Genomic DNA, 16,756 nt, shown 5'->3' on the forward strand with positions numbered 1-16,756 from the left:
AAAAAAAAAAAAAAAAAAAAAGGCAAGGAAAAATGACCACCTCTACTGCTGGTAACCAAACGGCTGGTAAAATGCATAAACTGATTACTGACAAGAATATAAACAGATTCAATCTTGTAAAGATGAAAACTGGCAATAGGTTTCCAGAGCCTTGAAAATAACTTTTAAGCCTATTAGCCCTCATTCCTGAGAATGTAAGGCCAGGAAATAATTCCAAAAAAGACAACAGAAGACATGTACTAGGATCACATTCACATTAGCCCACAATTATGGCAAAAACGTGGAAATAACCTAAATGTTCAACTATAGGATGATGTTTAACTTAGTGGGATATTAAGCAACGCTTTAAAATGATAACTAGGAAAATAATATAGTAATGAGAAAAAATAATTAAGCCATAATAAGTAAACAAAGCTGGATGATAAAACTGTAGCTAAGCTATAACTCCGGGAAAACTGTGTGTGCCTCCGGACAGGGAGGTGCTGAGACACAGCATGAGGGATGCAAGTGGTTTCTAAAGGTAATTTTCACCCAATGACATCTGGCAATTACCCACAGGGGGCCCGGTGAGGACAGACTGGGGTCGGAGCACAGAAATTGACCAGTTCATCCTGATCTTGCCTTAAATGTTTCCAGAGATGGGCATTCTCTCCTCTCGGAAACCCACTTGAGCTGTGCTGTCCAATATGGTAGCTACTAGCCCCACGTGGCTATTTCAATTACCTGAAATTAAATGAGATTTAAAATGTAGTTCCCCGGTTACATTAACCACACTTCAAGTGCTTAATAACCACATGTGGCTAGTGGCTACCATACTGAATATAGCAGATACAGAACAGTGTCATCACCGCAGAAAGTTCCGCTAAGTGGGCAGCTTTGCACTCAAGGCTGCACCTGGCAGAAAAGGCATTCTCACAGAGGTGAGGGAGCATCTAAAACACTCCCAGATCCAGCCTCAGAAACATGCATTTCTTTCTCTAGGAAGAAACAAAGGGCTTGAGCGCAGAAAGTGGGTAGAACATTGGGTGGTGATCATATGCTTGTGAGGTCGCCTAGCAACCTGGCTGGGCAGCAGGCGTGAGGAAAGGCTCTCAGCTGACCTGTCAGAGGAGCAGCCCAGGCAGGTGGGTCAGAGCTGAAGAATGGTGCAGTCAAGGCGAAAGGTTTCTGTTTTCCCCATCCCCTTGACTGATTCTGGACGCTGGGCCAGGCATGTGTCAAATGAGGTTCAGGCCACTGGAACCGAGAAGAGGCTTGGTTTGTGCCCCACAATATACAGCTGTGGTATCCCTGCCTGAACACACTTAATCTTTGCGTAGTGACAACGGTTACCAATCGCAGGAAAGGCTTCAACTCTATCAAGGAAGGAGGAAATCGGGCCCCGGAGGAAACCAGGGTCACAGCAGAACCGGCTACGTGCAGGAGAAGGGCCCAACATCAACTCAAACAGGGTGGTCTGAGGGCTGCGGACAGGATGGGTGGCAGATATGGCCCTGGGTTCAGATGCTGCCACCGCCCCCGGGCTGGTGGGCATGAGTGGGCGGGCAGAGTGGAGCCATAGGCACCACATGCCAAGAAGAAAAAGGCCTGCTGAGGCCTCCTATGGTCTCTTGAGGCAGGATAAGGAGCGCCCCACCTTAGCCAGCACGGGTCCACGAGGGATGCAAAGTACTGCCACCTCCTCCCATAGAAAACGAAGGCCCAGGTAGAGAAGGTGACTTGTCCCAGGTCACACAGCTAGGAAGTGGCTGCCAGGGTTCGACTCAGGTCCAGCTCTCTGCCCAGTGCTCCTTCCCCTCAGAAGCCCTCCAGAGGGAAATCTCCAGGGGCTCCCACCCAACTGCTGTGTGTGCCAGTCCCCCTTTCCCACGGCTCCCTCCGTTGTCTTTAACCAGAGACCCTCTTAGGGCAAACCCTCAATGGCTCCCTGCTGCTGACACGATCAAGCCCAAGTTCCCTGGCCCAAAGCCTTGGTGACCTGCCCCCTTCACTTGTCCAGGATCCCACTGCTCCCCTGCGTTCACCTCCTGCCACAGCCAGTGCCTGACTGCTTCCTACTCCCATGCTTTTCTGTATGCTCTTTCCTCCACCTGGAGTGCCATCGCCATACCTGTGTTTAACCATCCCACAAAGTCTAACTCAATCACAGCCCGCTCCATGAAACGCTCCCAGCACCCCAGCCCCCCTCCCCTGCTAGAACCTCTTCATACCTTATCAGGGCTTTCATCACAGACCGCCTGGAGCCAGTCATTTGTGTTCACGAATTCTCTCTGACCTGGCTGTGAGCTCTGAAAGGCTAAGCCCGTGTCGGATTCATCTTGTTCTGCCCCAGAGAGCCTAGAACAGAACAGTCAGTGGATGGATGGGAGCATGGGAGGGTGGGTGTGTGGGAAGACGGGAGGATGGCTAGCCAGATAGGCAGATGGGTAAGTGGCTAGATGAATGGGAGGATGGGTGGGAGGGAAGGCATATGGTAGGATGAGTGTGTGGGAGGATGAACGGATAGATGGGTGGGTGGATGGGAAGATGGGTAAGTGGGCTGATGGATGGATGGATGGACTGACAGATGGATAGGAGAGTGAGCGACTAGGAGGATGAACAGATGTATGGGAGAGAGGGATAAAGGAATGAAAGGTATGTCTGGGGAGCAGACAATCATCAAGTCTTCCTTTCTTCCCAAAAGGTACCAGAGCCTACCTTGTTGCTGGCTTCTGTGAACAACCAGCCTCTCTTCTTACCTCTATACTACAGCCAACAAAGTTCTTTTTACATGTACCAATGCTGCTCCATCCAATATCCCCAACTTAGTAAACTGAAAAATGGGCAAATTTCTTTTTTATTATGGCCTCAACACACGGTATACAGGATCCTAGTTCCCCGACCAGGGACTAAACCTGCACCCTCTGCACTGGAGGCTCAAGTCTTAACCACTGGACAGCCAGGGAGGTCCCAGAAATGGGCTAAATTTCTATCAAGTGATTTCTGGAATGGAAACAGCACAGGACCTAGGTTCAAATTCCAACTCTACTACTTACCAGCTACGTGCCCTTGGTGAAGACAGGAAACTAGACTTTAGTTTCCTGACGGACATGTAGTTAATTCCAGTGACATGAAAAAGTTTATAAGCCACCACGGGTTAGTCAGTTGACTATTGGTTGTTACTACCTTCACTGGGACTGTGTATTTTTGGTTTTCAAAAGCCTAAAACCATGTTTATCTCGTTCACCAAGGTATCTATTACTCTATCTGGCCAATAAGTATTTTAAAATAATAGATGGATGGGTGGGTGGGTGGGTGGATGGATGGATGAATGAATCGGTGTGTGTATCTCCTTGTAAACAGAGAGAAATGAGGCCCTCCACATAAAAGAAAGGAAAGTGGCACGAAGACCACTGTCTCCTCAACACACTTAGATTCCTGAATCTAATCTGTTCTCTGGTTTGGGAAGATGGGCGCTCTTTACCTTGGGAAAGCCAAAGCCTTCGACTGGGCCAGGACATACACAGCTAATGCGAGGAAACCACTTCCTGATCAATAATCGCCGGGCCGAGTTTCAGTTCAGTGACAAATGAAACGGCCGAGTTTCAGAACAAGTAACACTTAAGGATGGCAGAGATTGTGAAGCACAAAAGCAGAGGAGTAACGTGGCTTCCAAAGACGGGCATGTAATACGCTCTCCCTTGGGGAGAAGAAGCCTGGCGCGCAATCCTGGCACAGCAGGGAAACCCTTCTGGGCCAGCAAATCAAAAAGTAAAACCCGAACAGGATTGGCCCCAAAGACACCATGTCATGGCCTTGGCTAAAAACCCGGGCAACCTGTCCAACTTGGCTGGGGATAGGAGAGGTTTCAGATCTCAGCTCTTCAAAAGTTCTGGGGAATCCAACCCCGCGTTATCACTGATAAAGCAGGTGGGACAGGTGACGTGGGCTCTGCCTCCTTGAGGCTCCTGCTCCCACCTTTCCCAGGCTCCCTCTACCCAGAGGACTGGGAGAGGACTGGGTGCTGAGTCACGGGGGGGCGGGTGGCCTGGGGTCAATGGCACGGAGGAAGGAAGCACCTTTATCCAGGCCGCCGCCCTGGACCCACTCTCTGCACATGCAGGCACCTTTAAGCCTCACCTCACTCAATCTTCACCACAACCTGGGGGTCACATACTTTTATCAACCCTGTTTTCTAGTCAGTCCCAAATCTCAGAGAAGTTAAGGCTGCCCTGTGTTTTCAATCAACAGTACTTTTTGTGCTGTTTTTTATTATTCCAAAAGCATCACACACTCGTTAAAGAGCATCTTCAAAATATACTGGTACAAAGAAGAAAATCAAACCAGGCATCGTCCCAGAGATAACCGCCTTAAGCATCTTGCAGCACCTCCTCCCAGGATTCCACAGTACAGAGGTACCTGGACTTGTCTGGAACCCCACCCTAACACTTCCCAGCTGTGTGACCCCAGGGGACTTAGGTGACCTCTCTGTCCCTCACTTTCCTGCTTGGTACAATAAAGATGTTAGCAGGTCCCGCCTCTTGGGCTGTGGTGAGCATTCAGTGGGTTAATCCGTCAAAGACGCTTAGAGCAGGGCTGGGCCGTAGTGCACGCCCCACAACTGTCCACTCATGCTTGTCTCTCTCTCTCCACAAATGTGTCCTTGCATACTTCATAAAAACGGGATTCAACTGTATACCTTGATTTGTCATTCTCCTTTTTACTTAGCAATATGCCAAGAACAGCCCTTCCGATCACAAAACACCTTCCACAGCACCCTCCAACTACTGCAGACTGAATGGTGGGTCCACCGTAGGTCTAACCAACCCCCCGTCGTTGAGCTCTCTACCCTGGTCACAGGGTGCTGCGTCCAAAAGCCTGAGACTTGATTTACAGGTTGCCAGACAGGTCTCCAAGTGGCAGGGTCACTCCAGGCCTCACGGGTCACACAGGTGGGTACCCTAGATAGCACTGTGAGGCCAAGCCTGGGTCAGTTCTGCTGTGTGCCCTTAGGAACTGGCCTTGTAAGATTGCAGGTGTAAAGACACTTTGGTCCCACCTGTGAAAGGGACTGTATTATCCCCCTTTTTCAGAAAAGGAAACTGAGGCTCAGAGGGGTGACATCACTTGCCCAAGGTCACTCAGCAAAGACAATGGCCTTGCTGGGACTCAGGGGATGAAGGGCATCACCCAGTCCAGAGCCTCTGAGGAGGACTCTTGTGGGAGGTGTGGGGTGATTCAGGGGTCTTCTGAGGTGCACCTTGCTGGTCCCCGCAGGAGGTCCCACAGACAGATCAGAAGCTCGGGATGGGGGACAGAGGCTGGCACTGGTGCTTGGGGTTCCAGATTCCTCATGAACGGAGGCACACCAGTCACCTCTCCTCAGCCCCAGCTGTCACCTCGAAGTGGGTGCGGGGGTGTTGTAGGCACTCGAAGGAAAAGGAGGTTTGAGAAAAAACTAGGCCTATCCAGTCTGGCACCAGAGCCCACCCAGATGCAAATCAAAGGTAGAAAGAGGGCTTCCCTGGTGGCGCAGTGGTTGAGAGTCCACCTGCCGATGCAGGGGACACGGGCTCATGCCCCGGTCCGGGAAGATCCCACATGCCGCAGAGCGGCTGGGCCCGTGAGCCACGGCCGTTGAGCCTGCGCGTCCGGAGCCTGTGCTCCGCAACGGGAGAGGCCACAACAGTGAGAGGCCCGCGTACTGCAAAAAAAAAAAAAAAAAAAAGGTAGAAAGAATGTCAAAGCCCAACAGAGAGGCATGCCAGCTCTGATGGGGTCATTCCTCAGGGCGACAAAGCCAGCTTTGTGACAACCACCTCAGAGGGCCAAGAATTGGGTCTGGGCTGCCAGACAAGACAGGCTGGAGCTTTCCAGGAAGGAGGGCAAAGGGAAGTGAGGCACCGGCATTGGCTTCTCCCTCCAGGCCATGAATGCTGCTCTTCTGGCCACCCAGGATGGCCTTGGCTATCCTGGACCAACTGGTCACAGGGTGGGCATGGAACTGAGACTGCCCTCTCCGGGCAGGGAACTTCTCAAAGGCTGGACGGAGCCTTCTTTACTGTCACTGAACCATGTTCATCCTCATTACACAGCCGTTAAGCTTTAGGCTGATCCCCGGGACTCGACACACCAGCGTCTACCCAGGAGCAGCCTCCAGTGTAACAAGTAAGGGGAGGTGGACCACGAGCCTCAAGAGAATCTGCCTGTCAATCGTCAGAAAGCCAGGACAGGCAATCTAGTCAACCCGCAGAGAACATCATCATCACAATGACAACAGTCCCATTCACTTCTCCTTCCTCCATGCTGGGCATGGTGTTAGGGTTGGCCACACATCTCCATCTTCACAAATTCCCTGAGGGAAGCACTATTTTTATCCCCATTTTACAGCTCAAGATACTGAGCCTCAGAGAGGTAAGGTGACTTTCCCAAGGTCACACAGCAAGCAGGCAGCAAAGCCAGGAGAAAGCTCAGAACTGATTTCAGTGCCTGCACTCATCACCACAGTGCTGGCCTGCCTAAAGAGAGGGGGGAGCCTGGGTCTGGTATTTACTACAATTCGTTTATTCATTCAGCAGATATTAACTCAGTATCTACCACATATCTGTTATCCACAAAAGATGGATAATTCCCTGCTCTCCAGGACCTTACATTCTCCAGAGAGGAAAGAAAATAAACAAGGAGACACACAAGAGAATCCCAGTTTGTGACAGGAGGCTTGAAGGAAATCAGCAGGGAGCTGTCACTGTGGGCAGGAGGGAACATGGGAGTTGAGACCCAGAGGATGAGAAGGAGCCAGCTGTGCAGTCATCGGAAGACAGTGGCAGGCAGAGGGACCAGCAAGTGCAAAGGTCCTGAGGCAGAAAAGGCTGTGCTTCCTTCAACTGCTCTCAGTGGCCCCCATCCTCCTTAGACTTGGAGGCTGGCTAATGTTAACTCTTTAGTCACCAGCATAGTGGTTAACCCTCCACCTGCCACCCTTAGGGCTTGAATTCTGGTTCTGGTACAGCCTGTTCTTCGGAGGGAAAAATAAGCTATAGGAGAAGGAAGAAAAAAAAATGTAGCAAAGGGGAAAGCAGAGAGAAAGGGGAAGAGAAAGAAGAGTGAGCACATGGAGAGCGGGAGGAGGGGGTGGAAGGAGGAAGCTCTTTTACAAGTCCCTTCCTCCCTGCCTGTCCCTCCCTCCCTGCCGGCAGCCTACAGGAGTGCTCAGCACCTTAGGACCCACAAGGGCCTCAGGAGCACCCAGCTTCCCCACCCTGACACCGCCCCCTTCCCCTGCCACTTCCTCTGCTAGCCCTGCCCAAGACCATCACCACTTCCTCCGCATTAGAGGCCACCATCGCCATCCCAGGGCTCAGATTCAGTGGAGGCTGAGGCAGGCCCGAAGAAGGGCCACATTCCTGGGCTCACAAATGTCAAGGCCACAGGAGATACCACACTGAAGAGACCCTGGACCCTCTCCTCCCAATAAGCCCGTTTGTCTTCCCCTCCGTATTGTACAGCAGAAAAGGCAGAGGCTCCTGGGCAGAGACATCTGGGTTTAAGTCCCAACTTTGCCACGGAAGAGCTGTGTGATGCTGAGCAACTCACTGTACCTCTCTGGGCTTCTGCATCATCAGGTGGGGATACTAACTCCTGCTTTTCATGGGGCTGGTAGAAGAATATATGATGGAATGATGGACAGATAAGAACGGAGCGGGACTTCCCTGGCGGTCCAGTGGTTAAGACTCCATGCTTCCACTGCAGCAGGCATGGGTTCAATCCCTGGTTGGGGAACTAGGATCCTGCATGCCACACGGTGAGGCCAAAAAAAAAATGAATGGAGCAAAAGTCAACTCCCCACTCATTTATCCTGTTCACCTGGGAACCCATGGTGCCTGACACGTAGGAGGTGTTCAGCTGATCACGCTAATGACTAACACCCATGTGAGCTTTTCCAGAGTCCTGGACTAAGTGGTTTAACATGGGCCATTTCCTACTCCAACAGCCCTATGAAATAGTACCTTTCTGCAACTAAAGAAACCGAGGCACAGGTAAGTACTTTTCTCAGGGTCACATAACCTGCAAGAGGGAGGGCCAGGCTTTAACTCCAGGATCCAGGATTGCATCTAAGTTCCCGGACCATCTCTAGTCCCTGGCAAACGTGAGCTTCCCCTCCCATCTCACTGACTCTGTTCTCTTTCCTTACTGACTACCAGGCCTAGTTCTCTAGAATCCTCCATGCCTCTCACCCGCGTACAACATCTCCCTCTCGGGCTAGTCCCCTTGCATCGGTCACTTCCCCTCCCTGGACTCTAACTGGGGCTCCAACCACAGCTCTGGTCCTCCCTCCCACCCCCACCAGCTCCAGCCACCAAGACTTGGCCACTCTGTCCCAGCCTTCACTCATCACTGGCCACCCTGACCTTGGGCAGCCAGGATACCTGGCTCTGGCATCCCCCAATTTTGTGGGCAAACCACTCCCCATCTGGTGACCATCCAAAGATCACTCTTCTCTAACACCACACAAGGCTGACCTCATGACCTGGTCAGACCCCGGAGGCTTGGGGCAGGCAGGACGGTAACTGTCATATTCAAATCCCTCAACTTGGCATTCAAGGCTCTCTTGACTTGGCCCCCACACACTGTTCTAGACCTGGCCCGCCCTGGCCAGCTCTCCAGGCCAAGCCCAGCTCCCAAACCCAATGACCACTGGGCTTGGGGAGGCATTTGAAATGTGTACAGTGGACCAGGGCGAGGGCACCAGGTGCTGGCGGACAGAGAGGCCAGATCTGCGCTGCCCAGTATAGGAGCCAAGGTCACTACCGAGCACCTGAACCGTGGCTGGTCCACACCGAGACACACTGTAAATGCCAAACGCACACCAATTTCAAAGACTTAGTATGGAATGAGAACTTTAAATAACTCTTTCTTTGTATTGATTATATGCTGAAATGATCATACTTTGGAAATACTGGGATAATTAAAATATACTATTGAAATTCATTTCTCCTGGTGTTTTTCCTTGTTTGAATGAGGCTACTAGAACACTGTAAGTTGCACACGCGCCTCCTGCTACGTACCCCTTGGACAGCGCTGCCCCAGAGGCTGCCCCTCACTTCCAGCAGACGTGGCCCCGCAGAAGTACACGTGGGCGGTACCAGCATATCTGATATTTCCACACAAGACAGGGATCAGGGCTCTTATGTGAACTCTCCTGATCTCAAAATGCTTGCAATCACTTCAAACTTGGTTCAGCCACCGTGGGAGCCACACAAACCCATCTGCAGGCCCTTCGTGGCTCAAGGGCCACCAGGGGACAACCTCAGGCCTCCCTGTCTGGCCTCTCTCCTGGCCCAGACTTCCTTCCCTCCAGCTTTCTATCCCGTCCCACCTGCCCTGCCCGGTGGAAGCCGTCCCTTCTCACTCTAGCCCCATCTTGGTCCCGCTACAGCTCGCTCACCCTGGCAGAGCTTTCTTTTCCTCCCCCGTGTGGCCCTGAAAACAGCAGGGGTGGCAGGCGCCTGGCCCATCCTGAGCACCTATGAGCTACTGGTCTGATTCTCACAGCTGCTCTGTGGGGTGAGTACTGGTCTCGGCCCCACTGGACACATGGGGAAACTGAGGCTCAGAGACAAGCCACTCGCCTGACTTCACAGAGCGGTGAAGTGGGGCAGCCAGGATTGAAAGCCTGGTCTGCCTGGCTGGCAGGCCCGAGTCTTTCATCACACACCCAGGGATGTGATACACACAGGTGAACGTGGCCTGTTTGCTGAACTGAATCGAGGCACATTCACTTGTATGAGGCAGCAGTGCGCCACTGGAGTGATCTTGCCCCCCAGGGGACACGTGGCCTTGTCCAGAGACATTTTTGGCAACTGCGGGTGGAGGGGGAGGTGCCAGCAGTGGTGGTACTTTTGTGGGTAGAAGCCAGAGATGCCGCTAACATCCTATAATACACAGGCAACCCCCACAGCAAAGAATGAGCTGCCCCAAATGTCATTAAGGTGGGGAGCCTGGTATCATGGACAAGCTACAAACACCGAAGGCCTTCTGCTTGCCCCCAGTTTAGCTGCAGTAACTGGCCAGGATCTTCTCCATTTGATAGCAAGAGCATCAACCATAATGAACTATCATCCTTTCCTGCCCACTTCCTGGGTGGAGATCAGGTGCTGAATGTATGTATTACACCTCCCTAGCTCATCTCGTCCTCCATCGTCCTCCAAATTATCACCTCCGTTTTACAGACAAAAGAGTCTGAGGCTCAGAAGGCGGGGGATCACTTGTCTGGGGTTACAACCCAGATCCTCCTGAGCCCCAGCTGCTTCCCTTAACCACCCTGCTCCACTGCCCTCGGCAGCAGCTGGGCCTGGGAGTGACCATCCCGGGCTGTTTTCTGGGGGCCTGTGGGGCGGCAGCCCCTGAGGATTTCCCCCTAGTCCGGGTGACCTTGGGAGGCCAGGGGACCCTGGATGGAGGTGAAGGCTGGGGGCACCGTTAGTTGTTTAGCTCACTTCACCCAGGCCTGCTCTAGACCCAGCCAGAACAAGTCTCAGGGCGGCCAGGGCTAAATCAGCCCCTCCAGACCCAGGCAGACCCCCTGGGCAGGCAACATCCCCAGGAAGCTCCGGCCACCTTGGTTTTAGGACCCAGCCAGGAACCCACTCACAATAGCACGGACTTGTGTTTAAAAACACTAGACTGAGCGGAAATAAGGTTGCTGCCTGGGGGCAGAGCTCTTTCCGGAGGAGGAGGGGAGGCGCACGGGAGACCTCGGCAGACCCCGGAGGAAGGAGGAAGCGGAAACCCAGGCTTTAAAACTCTTAGGCAGAGATGAGGGGACAGGAGCCGGCCTGGCCGGGGAGGGCTCAGAACCTCAGCTTTGTCTGTACTGGGTGGCAGGGCAGGATATGGCACCCGAAGGATGAGGGTTAACAATGGCTCTCTGAGCCCGGGAGCACCTGAGGTCCCCACCCGTGGGGCGGCCGCTGCCAAGATCCCGGGTTCCTGCAGGGTCCCAGAGGACTCGGGGATTGGCTCTTAAGCGAAGGCAAGGGGCAAACGGGGCCTCTATTAACTTATCTCATTTTCTTTTAAAAACCACCCTCAAGGGCTTCCCTGGTGGCGCAGTGGTTGAGAGTCCGCCTGCCGATGCAGGGGACACGGGTTCGTGCCCCGGTCCGGGAAGATCCCACATGCCGCGGAGCAGCTGGGCCCGTGAGCCACGGCCACTAAGCCTGCGCGTCTGGAGCCTGTGCTCCACAACGGGAGAGGCCACAACAGTGAGAGGCCCGCGTACCGCAAAACAAAAAAAAACACAAAAAAACCACCCTCAAAGAGCCATGCATCACTCCCTCAACCAAGTAACTCCCTTCTAGGAGTCTAGCGTAAAAAAATGATTTAAAATACAAAAACTTGGGCTTCCCTGGTGGCGCAGTGCTTGAGAGTCCGCCTGCCGATGCAGGAGACGCGGGGTCGTGCCCCGTTTCGGGAAGATCCCACATGCCGCGGAGCGGCTGGGCCCGTGAGCCATGGCCACTGAGCCTGCGCGTCCGGAGCCTGTGCTCCGCAAATGGGAGAGGCCACAACAGTGAGAGGCCCGCATAACGCAAGAAAAAAAAAAAAAAAAATACAAAAACTTTACAAGCAAAGCTGTTCATCAATATAGAGTCAGCTTAGGGCTTCCCTGGTGGTGCAGTAGTTAAGAATTCGCCTGCCAATGCAGGGGACATGGGTTCGAGCCCTGGTCCGGGAAGACCCCACATGCCGCAGAGCAACTAAGCCCGTGCGCCACAACTACTGAGCCTGCGCTCTAGAGCCCGTGAGCCACAACTACTGAAGCCCGCGTGCCACAACTACTGAAGCCCGGGTGCCTAGAGCCCATGCTCCACAACAAGAGAAGCCACCGCGATGGGAAGCCCACGCACCGCAACGAAGAGTAGCCCCCGCTCGCCGCAACTAGAGAAAGCCCGCGCGCAGCAACAAAGACCCAATGCAGCCAAAAATAAATAAATAAAAATATACAGTCAGCTTTGCTATAAAGTTTACTTTAAAAAATGCCAGTTTTGTTCCAAGGCCACTGATGTATTAGGTAACAATTTTATCAAAACGCTAAATTCACATTTGCTTATGTTCTGTTCTCTCTGCCAGAAACACTAGGTAAACACAGAAAACTTCACCCAGATGAGCTGAGCAGCAAAGGAATGCACAAATGGCACAGGCACCTCAAACATCTCTCAGCAACCTTTAAGCCACACCAACCCCACCTGGGGGTCCAACGTGCCCCCTGATTTCAGATAACCCTCTTTTCAGATAACCCTCCTTCCACAGCTTCACATACTGCAATGCTTCCCACCCACAGCCACAAGCATCCTTGCAGACCTCTTTCCCAGTTCAGTGTTGTATTTATTGTGATAAATTTTGTCTTTCGTATCTGCAAAACTTGTGTAAAACGGTGCTACTTGTTTTTTAGGTTCCTATCTTTATTTTTTTCTAATGTGCTGATGAAGTTTTTGAGCCCCAACTACTGAGCCCGCATGCCACAACTACTGAAGCCTGCGTGCCTAGAGCCCGTGCTTTGCAACAAGAGAAGCCACAGTGAGAAGCCCACGCACCACAACGAAGAGTAGCCCCCACTCACCGCAACTAGAGAAAAGCCTGCATGCAGCAACAAAGACGCAGTGCAGCCAAAAATAAATAAATTTATTAAAAAAAATTTTTTAACTTGTTAATAGTAAAAAGAAAATGGGGGGGTAGGAATTACTTAAATATCCAATAAGATTAAAATCATGGGGGCACTGAGCCATCCCAGAAGGTATGTGTGAAGCATTTAGAATAACACAGGAAGAGGCTTTAGGAATGAAAGATAACATAAAACACTGTAGGTGTGTATTATTACAACCCTGCATTAAAAAAATGTTTTTCTCCATAAAAATCGATTAAGTCTGGAAGGAAATATATCAAAATGTCAACAGCAACTGATGGGACTTAGGGTAATGTTTTTCCTTTTAATTAAAAAAAAATTTGTACTATACACCTAATTTTGCAAAATCATAAACCTTTTAAAAGCTTAAAGACAACATAAGATGACAACTACAGCAATTTTCAAGAAGCAGAAAAATCATCTCAGCCTGTTAACCCAACTCTTCATGCCCACATGCTCCCTGTCTCTGTTCAGCACATAAGTACCTGTTTCACCCACAGCTAGGACAGCGGGCACACCTGGCTGAAGGCAGTTTCTTCCATTCAACCCGATATCAAACACTTTCCTTTCCATCTTGTCTTTAGAATAAAGATTATTATTAAGGGCAAGAATTTTGAAACTATATAGCTTGTGACTTTTACTTTGTATCTAGTAATGAACTAGGAATGATTTTCTTTTGAAATCGCTTAAGGAGTAGGTGAGCATGAACTTGACTGTGCAAAAAATCAATCCTACGAGCCTCTTTTTCTCCCAAGATCAACTGATGATTTATCAGGGAGAAGAGGGGAAAAGAGGCTCCATATCGTGCGACACTAATGTCTCAAGACATTAGGCTTTGAGCCTCTGCAAGACACTCCTCAGGAAATCTGTAATTGGAGTCCTCTTCTGACAAGCCTTTGACCAATTGGGATTCCTATGGCTTCTTACACCAGCGAAATCCTCAGAAAGGCCTTCACCACCTAGGCTGCCAGGAGAAAAATCTGCTAGCTCTAGGACAGGGAGAGGAGGTGCTGCTGGCCATCATTTCACCAGCTCGCAGCCAACTGGTTACCAAGGTGCCACGTCAAAATGGAAGTTCTGGTCCCAGACATAAAACCTAGATGGAACCTCTGGCCTGTGCTGCTGAAATGGCCATGCCAGGGAACAATGAAGTGGGAAGGAGTTATGGTCCCTGATTAGAATCTTTAGTAAAGCAATACCTGCTTCAATTTCAACTCTAAGGGGCTGACTAAGCAGTACTTCTCCAGGGTAGGAGACGAGGTCACAGGGATCTCTGATCCAAGACGGGTCTTCCTTAGCTGGTAACTAAGCCCAGAGCCTTGGGTTCTAGTCCCTTCCTTTCCCTGAGCCCCTGTATTCCTGCGTGTAACATGGGGTTGGGTTAGATCGGAGGGTCACACACTAAGGCCAGGCAGGGAACCTAATAAATGTCCAGCTGTGTCAGCCATCACACAGCTCTCCTGATCTACCTTCCCCTTGTCTTAATTATGAGAAAATCATGGGTTCGGAGGTGGTGGGGAGGGGCTTGTGGTGCAGCCGGCTCACAGCTTTGAGCACTAGACTCACTTTTAACAGGGTTCACGTGCTCTGGAGAACCAGGAGGAGACAAAATAACCTGTGAATCAGATGGGCTCCTTTGTATGAAACTTTCAGAGCTGTAAGGGAGTTTTATGGGGCTAAAGCAGGAGGAAATGACAGTCGAAACTGACAAGGGGAAATCTTACCAGCCTAGAAGCAAAGTTCTGTATTTAGGTTTGAAAGAAAATGAACCTTATGAAGCCAGGATTCATTAGGGGACAGGGACAAGACTGCAATGGAAAGTCAGCCCCTAACAGAACAACGTCATGCACTAAAAACACCAACTTAACCTTCTGGAGAAAGCGGGGGATGTGGTGAGCTGACCAAGGGTCCAGCTGTTCTCACGGTGGTCAGAGCACACCTGGCAGAGCAGGCTCCATCAGGGGAAGGCAAGTACACCGGTGGGGTGTCCGGCGGGGCCGCAAGACTGAGGACAGTTTCCTGGGGCCGCTAGGAGGAAGAGGCATCTCTGAGAAGGGGAAAGAAAAGATGTGTGAGTGAAGTATGCGCTGAGGGCCCTGGAATACGGGCAGAACCCTCAGGCAGAGAAAGGCAGCAAATCAAGGCAGCTGAGAGCCACAGGTATGAGTGTCACAGAGGCCAGCCTCCCAACCACAGAACCTTTGCTCCAGTGGGGCTTTCACCCTGTAAAAGGAAGTGCTGGCTCCGTGGGGAGGTGGTAAGGTAACAAAAGAGGCACCCTGAGGGGCCTGGGTGACTTCAAAATTGCCCCTAGAGCAATGTTTCTCAAACTTAAAGCGCAAGTAACATGGGGGATTCTAATCAGGGGGATCTGGGCATCTGTTAAAATGCAGACCCTACTTTATTATTTATTAGGTCTAGGGTGGGGCCTGAGATTCTGCATTTCTAACTAGCTCCCAGGTGATGCTGGTGGTACTCCTCCGGGGACTACACTTTGGTGATTAGGCTCTCCACCACTTTCAAGGCAAAGAGAGCAAGTCTTGACCAGGGGTGGCCTAGAGAAGCTCTCTCTGTGGTCCAGGCTCCTCAAAGGGAAACCCTGGGGTCAGAGTGATCTACAAGCTATAGGAGCCCCAAAGAAGGTGATGGTGGCTTAGGAAGGAGGTGCCCTCCTGTAGAAACCACCAGCTTAACATGTGGGTTTCTCTCAGTAAAGAGTTTCCTGGGGGAAAGGAGATCAGGAAAAGCGTGGAGTCAAGCTCTAAGTGTTTGGGTCCCCAATACAACCGAGCAACTCAGAATGCGTTCTCAGCACCAGAAATCAGACAATGGCCTGCTGCAAACGTGTCTACAAATAATCAGCTCTGCCCCACCTACCCCTCCACAAAAGCTCTCTGGCCTTTTATTCTTCTAGGGAAAGGTGACTGCAGACTGGGAGACTCCCCAGCTGTGACTCATCCACACACTCAAATCTGACCCCGAAGCGCAGGATCCACGAGGCCCCGACTTTCCCCTCTGCCCAGCCCCAGCCCACATTTCCATGCCTAACCTCTCACTCTAGACAACACCGCCCTCCACCTCCTGTCTCGCCCGTCTCTGGCTCGTCTTCAGGTGTGTCCCCAACTTCACCGGACTCAACCCTTCCAGACGCAGCCGAGTTTCTCTGCCCCCATCGCCTCGGCACTCTCACAGAATCTGAGTGGCCTCCCTTAAAAAGTATGCCTAGTATCAGTTTTACCGCGGATGCCTCGTCTCAGATGCTAAAGTCCTATAAGCGCCCCCTTTGTCTCCCCCTGCGGCGCCGAGAGCCGTGCAGGGCGCACAGGAAGTGCTCAGAAACTTAGCTCGGGGGCAGCAGCCGTGCCCGGAGGGGGCGTCCGGCACGCAGGGACTCAGCCGGGCTGTGTGAGGATACCCCACCCCCGACCCCAACGAAGAACAAGGATCACCAGGACAGGACCCCAGGACTCCGAGTTCAGGGCCGGGCAGCCCTCTGCGTTCTCCCGAGCCGTGGCCGAGACTGACCAGGGCCAGCGCCCCTTCCTTCCGGAGCCTCTCCACGCGCCCCGAGCCCCGCACCACCAACACAGCGCCCTCACCTTGTAAACCTTGCCGAAGGCACCATCGCCCAGCTCGCCCACGATCTCCCACACCTCGTTGGGGTCCAGGTCCCGGCGGACGTGCTCATATTCGCGGGACTTTCTCTTCTCGAAGGTAGACCGGCGCAGGATGCGGCGGAAATTGGCGAAAGCCATGGCTGGGGGCACTCGAGCCGGGGGGCGAGGTGGAGCCGGCTCCGGCTCGGGCTGTAGCTCCGGCGGCCGCGAGGGAGGGGCTGGAGGACGCCGCGGCGCTCTGGGGTTCTCCCCAGACCCGCCCTTCCCCGCAGCCAGACCCCGGTCAAGTGCGCCCTGGGCTGCGCGCGGCGGGAGCACCCGGAACCGCGCAGGCGGCCGCGGTCTCCGCCCCCACTCGGTCCAATCTCCGGGCCGCCTCCCGATGTAGACCCAGTTCGCGCCGCGCCCCCGCTCAGCCCGCAAGCCCCGGGACGCGTTCCGGGGACCCGGCCCCGCTCCCGCCCATCGGCTCCCC

At 52.5% G+C, this 16,756-nt stretch overlaps 1 protein-coding gene across 1 annotated transcript in view; it reads right to left on the reverse strand.

Annotated features, from left to right (window-relative positions):
- STK10 (serine/threonine kinase 10) overlaps positions 1 to 16,477 on the reverse strand; it is a 132,487-nt gene extending 116,010 nt beyond the window's left edge. Inside the window, exon 1 of the mRNA XM_007465538.1 lies at positions 16,264 to 16,477. Within this exon, the coding sequence (XP_007465600.1) occupies positions 16,264 to 16,419 (156 nt within the window). The 5' untranslated portion in view covers positions 16,420 to 16,477. The remainder of the gene's footprint in view (positions 1 to 16,263) is intronic.
- Between the last annotated feature and the right edge of the window lie 279 nt (positions 16,478 to 16,756).

The sequence above is a fragment of the Lipotes vexillifer genome, unplaced genomic scaffold (genome assembly GCF_000442215.2).
Source record: "Lipotes vexillifer unplaced genomic scaffold, Lipotes_vexillifer_v1.1 scaffold621, whole genome shotgun sequence".
NCBI classification, from domain to species: Eukaryota; Metazoa; Chordata; class Mammalia; order Artiodactyla; family Lipotidae; genus Lipotes; species Lipotes vexillifer.